This window comes from Corvus brachyrhynchos, unplaced genomic scaffold (genome assembly GCF_000691975.1).
Source record: "Corvus brachyrhynchos isolate BGI_N302 unplaced genomic scaffold, ASM69197v1 scaffold101, whole genome shotgun sequence".
Taxonomy (NCBI): Eukaryota; Metazoa; Chordata; class Aves; order Passeriformes; family Corvidae; genus Corvus; species Corvus brachyrhynchos.
Genome location: NW_008237239.1, coordinates 21,518,471 through 21,522,483, shown reverse-complemented (window position 1 = coordinate 21,522,483; position 4,013 = coordinate 21,518,471). Strand labels below are relative to the sequence as shown.

Sequence of the window (4,013 nt, the reverse complement as noted above, 5' to 3'; positions counted from 1 at the left end):
ATTCCTCCTTTTCCTGAGTGTTTTAGAGAGATGAAGCACCAGCTGGCTCTCAATCACATCCGGCCTCCCATGTGCAGTCCCAATGGGCCAAAGTTTAGGGTCATTAGCATGGTAGTAACAATTCTTTCCATTGCCTGTAGCAATATGACTGCAGGACAGGCACTCCTTCTGCTGGAATGGGGAAATCTTTTCCCTAAACCATGTTTGCTTATATTGTGGTGATCTGCCTGTTAGTTTGAGATCCCATTTGTCTTCCTGCTCAATACAGTGACATTACATCAGATATGGCCAAATCTACCTCAGCCCTGTCTGTGTTGGTTTTTTTCCTCCATTCTTTCTAAGCCAGGTCATTAGCAAAAGTAAACTCAAAAGATTTTGCAGACTTCCTGCAACCTGATGGTCTTGAAAAATCCCTTTGCTTGCATGGCAAATATGTTGGTGAGTTTGTTAATCAAAAAGAGTGCAGGGTGCTGTGTGGTGATGTTTACATTCTGCATATCTACATACTGAGTAAGTGTCTCTAAAATCTGTATTTCTGAACTTGGGAAAAAGAATAAAGACGAGAGAGAAATGGGGAGAGGGTAAAGTCTTTTCTGATCTTTGGATTTAGGTTGGTTCTACAGGTTACATCTTTCTAATTTCAATTTTGAGGAGAGGCATTGTAAGGATCTGAGTTGTCTGTATGTGTGAGCCTTTGGTTTTGGTGAGAAGCACTTCAGTGAGCAGTGGGGGGGATGGGAGTGAGTGAAAATGCACAGATGCGTGTGTGCACGTGTGTGAGTGCCTGCCCTCTTGTCACACGTGTGAGTGTGTCTGCCCTCTTGTCACACGTGTCTTCATTCCCTCTTGTCACACAGGTGTGTCTGCCCTCTTGTCACACGTGTCTGCATTCCCTCTTGTCACACGTGTGAGTGTGTCTGCCCTCGTCACACAGGTGTGTCTGCCTGCCCTCTGTCACACACGTGTCTGCTTGCCTTCTTGTCACACATGAGTGCCTGCCCTCTTGTCACACACGTGTGACTGTCTACCTGCCCTCTTGTCCCACATGTGTGAGTGCCTGCCCTCTTGTCACACACGTGTGAGCGTCTGCCTGCCCTCTTGTCGCACACGTGTGTGTCTGCCTGCCCTCTCCTGGCGAGCCCGTAATCGACTGCCAGCACTCACCCACTGCACTCCTCGTACCAGCGCTGAGCGATGCCCTACGGAAGCAGCCTTTTCACAAGGTCAGTGTGTGTGTCCCAGGCTCTGTGCTGCTGACAGGTAAGGACATTTCTTCTTCTCTTGTAAAGAGACAGCAGTTTTGGTTTTCTTTCTAAAGTGGGTGTTTTACCCCAAACACCAAGCACAAGGGCTTCTGCTTGCCAGCAACTACAATCATCACTACAATCATCCAGCAAAGGGTTTGTGATGCTGGCCACACTTTATTCTAGAACACATTTTTTTAAAAAATAAAATCTCTTAAACATACATCTTTGTCTTTCTATTTTTCTGGGTTGCCAGCAAAATTCAGCTACCTATGACTTCCTAACCCTATGCTTCTGTCTATTTCTGCAGCATCATTAGCAGGAAGGACAGGACAGATTCTGACCTCAGTTACACCTCCCTGCACCTGAAGTAACGCTTTTTAAGTCACTTCCATCACTACTGATGTTTGTTGGTCTAAATGAAAACAAACCCTTTGTGCATTTGTGTTCTTCAAGGCTCCATAACTCTGACTTCAGCATACAAATAAATGTGACACTTAATCCCTGAAAACATTTTTTATATTTTTCATACTCTGAATGTATATAGATATATATTTTCCATCTCTAACATCGATGGCATTTCCCTGTTCCCAGCTCCCTTGGCATTTTTGGAATCAGCATGGCAGTGACAGATGCAGTTGTTCACTTATTAAAACTGAATATTGCCATGCCCAAGTACAAATGAATGTTCATTGTATGATATAACTTTCTTATAAAGCCATACTTTTTAAATTTTGGTTTCTCTTTTTTAGGGGTGAAAAAAAATCTTCCCTATAATTGTGTTTCACATTACTCGCTGCATGATTAAAGATAAAAAAGATTGTAACGTGCTGGAATAAAGTATATATACATAGCCTGATGTAATTAGGTATACTAGCTGTGAAAATCATTTAATCTGATTGTATTACTATAATAAACTTGCAATATAAAATTGATGTGTCTTTTATTAGCCAATTGGTCAAAACCACCCACCAGTATCTATTGCTTCTGCTGTGGCTCATCTTATTGTTTGATGATTTCATTCTGACTGCTGAGCCATTATCTCAAAAAATGTGATCTGAGGAAAATAATATTTCCCTTCACAGGCTTACAGTAGCTGACTGTGCTGTCAGAGGATGACCCCAAGTGATGAGGTGAACCCACACTTCACAGATCTGTGGAAAGGTGGTGATGAATCAGAAGGAGGGGCTCAACAGGGGTTGAATGGTAATTGGTTTTGGAGATTTTCATTTTTTAGGTTTGAGTTCAGCTTATGCAGCTGTTTGCCATGAACATGAGTGCCAGCATCCTGCTTTCCTTGTCTGGTTTGTGTGCTGTCAACAAGCTCCTTTCCTTCCTCAGGTTTTTCTCTGTACAGGAAAATGCCCTGGCAAGGCTTCCAGCATCAACTTCTCCTGTAGGCTCAGTTGAAGTTCTTCAGGAAGATGTGCACATCTCACCCTCTCTGCTCTCCGTGGGCTAAGGATCCACCAGATTCTGTGCCAAAACCTGAACCATCCAAATCCTCTGCTTCTCTAATGAAAACAGCTACCCAAAGTGTTTCAGGTGATGGGTAGCTGGTTTGGATGATGAGGATGATGATGATAATCATGGGGTGTAGACTCCACCACCAACTGTACCCACAGATCTCCTCAAGGCACAGTAGTACATGCAAGCTATAACCAAAGGATAACTCCTTGGAGCCTGTGCTTGCATAGTAAGTTATTAGTTTCACGGAAGAATGCAGAGAGGGAAGTTTCACTGATCTCATTTAAAGAAGGTCAAGTCTATGTCCTTGCCTTCATAGCAGGAGATTTATCCCTAACTACTTCATCACAAGAATGTGGTCCCCAAAGATGTAGTTTTCTGGCTTATTTGCTTCTGTGTTTGCTGTATTTGAGAAAAGGAATCTGATTCAGTTTCTCTCGTGCCCTGGCAGTTCTGCTGGGGCTGACCATTAGGGACCTCCGAGCTGACGCATCTCTCAGAGCCAGTCTCATGGACGTATTGGGTTTTTTACAACTGTAGTTAGTTGGAGCCCACACACCAGCAGGCAGCAAGACAGGTATTTAAATAGAGAAATTTAAAGGGTATATTCCCTTGTGTGGGGGGAAGCACTGTCACAAGCAGATGATGCATTGAGCGAAATCCTGCCCACGCCTCAGTTACTTGGGCGCACGTCCCTGCGTGAGTCACCCCAAAAGCAGCTGATAGGTTTGGCATGTCCCACACTGTCCTGTGTCTGCCTGGCCAGCACAGCAGCAATGCCTTGGGGGAGCATGCTCTGTGTTCTGCTGCACCACCACACTCAGCTGGTGACATGGATGACCACCGGGCTCCAGCTCCCAAGATGCCTGCATTTGTCTCCAGCACTTTGGAAACTGCTCTGAAGCCAAGAAGCCAGATTTCTCTGGGGATGACTCCTAAGCAGTGCTTGATTTGGAAAATCAGTCATAATTTTCCAGTGCCAGCTCCAGCTCTAGTAAAATGAGTGTGTATTTTGCTATGGATCTTCTGTGAAGGAGAAGTTTATTGCTGGTGGGAAGGCTTTTGGCGAATTTCATGAGTACATAGAGAGAAGAGAGCTGTGCTCTGTACACCAGCTATGCCCACCCACACAGATCCCTGTGGAGAGCGGTGAGGAGGAGGAATGATTATCACAGAGTTGTCAGACTCACACAAGAAAACCTGGGAGGAAGGAAGGGAAGAAAAGGATTGGGAGAGGCGGTATGGCAAGATGCCTTGTGGGAAGCAGATCCCACAGCTGAACAGAAATAGGGAAAATAGTCT

General features: G+C 44.7%; 1 protein-coding gene across 2 annotated transcripts in view; it reads left to right on the top strand.

Moving 5' to 3' along the window:
- The window catches only part of LOC103612676 (ankyrin repeat domain-containing protein 9), a 6,345-nt gene extending 4,166 nt beyond the window's left edge, over positions 1 to 2,179 (top strand). Inside the window, exons 1-2 of one of the 2 annotated variants that reach the window (XR_001860576.1) lie at positions 7 to 1,223; positions 1,555 to 2,179. Coding sequence is in view for 1 of the 2 variants with exons in the window: in XM_008630379.2 (XP_008628601.2) it covers positions 1,555 to 1,563 (9 nt within the window). In the remaining variant the exon portion in view is untranslated. Of the gene's footprint in view, positions 1 to 6; positions 1,224 to 1,554 lie in introns of those variants that run through there. The other variant, XM_008630379.2, reaches the window with a different exon arrangement.
- The last annotated feature ends 1,834 nt before the right edge of the window (positions 2,180 to 4,013 follow it).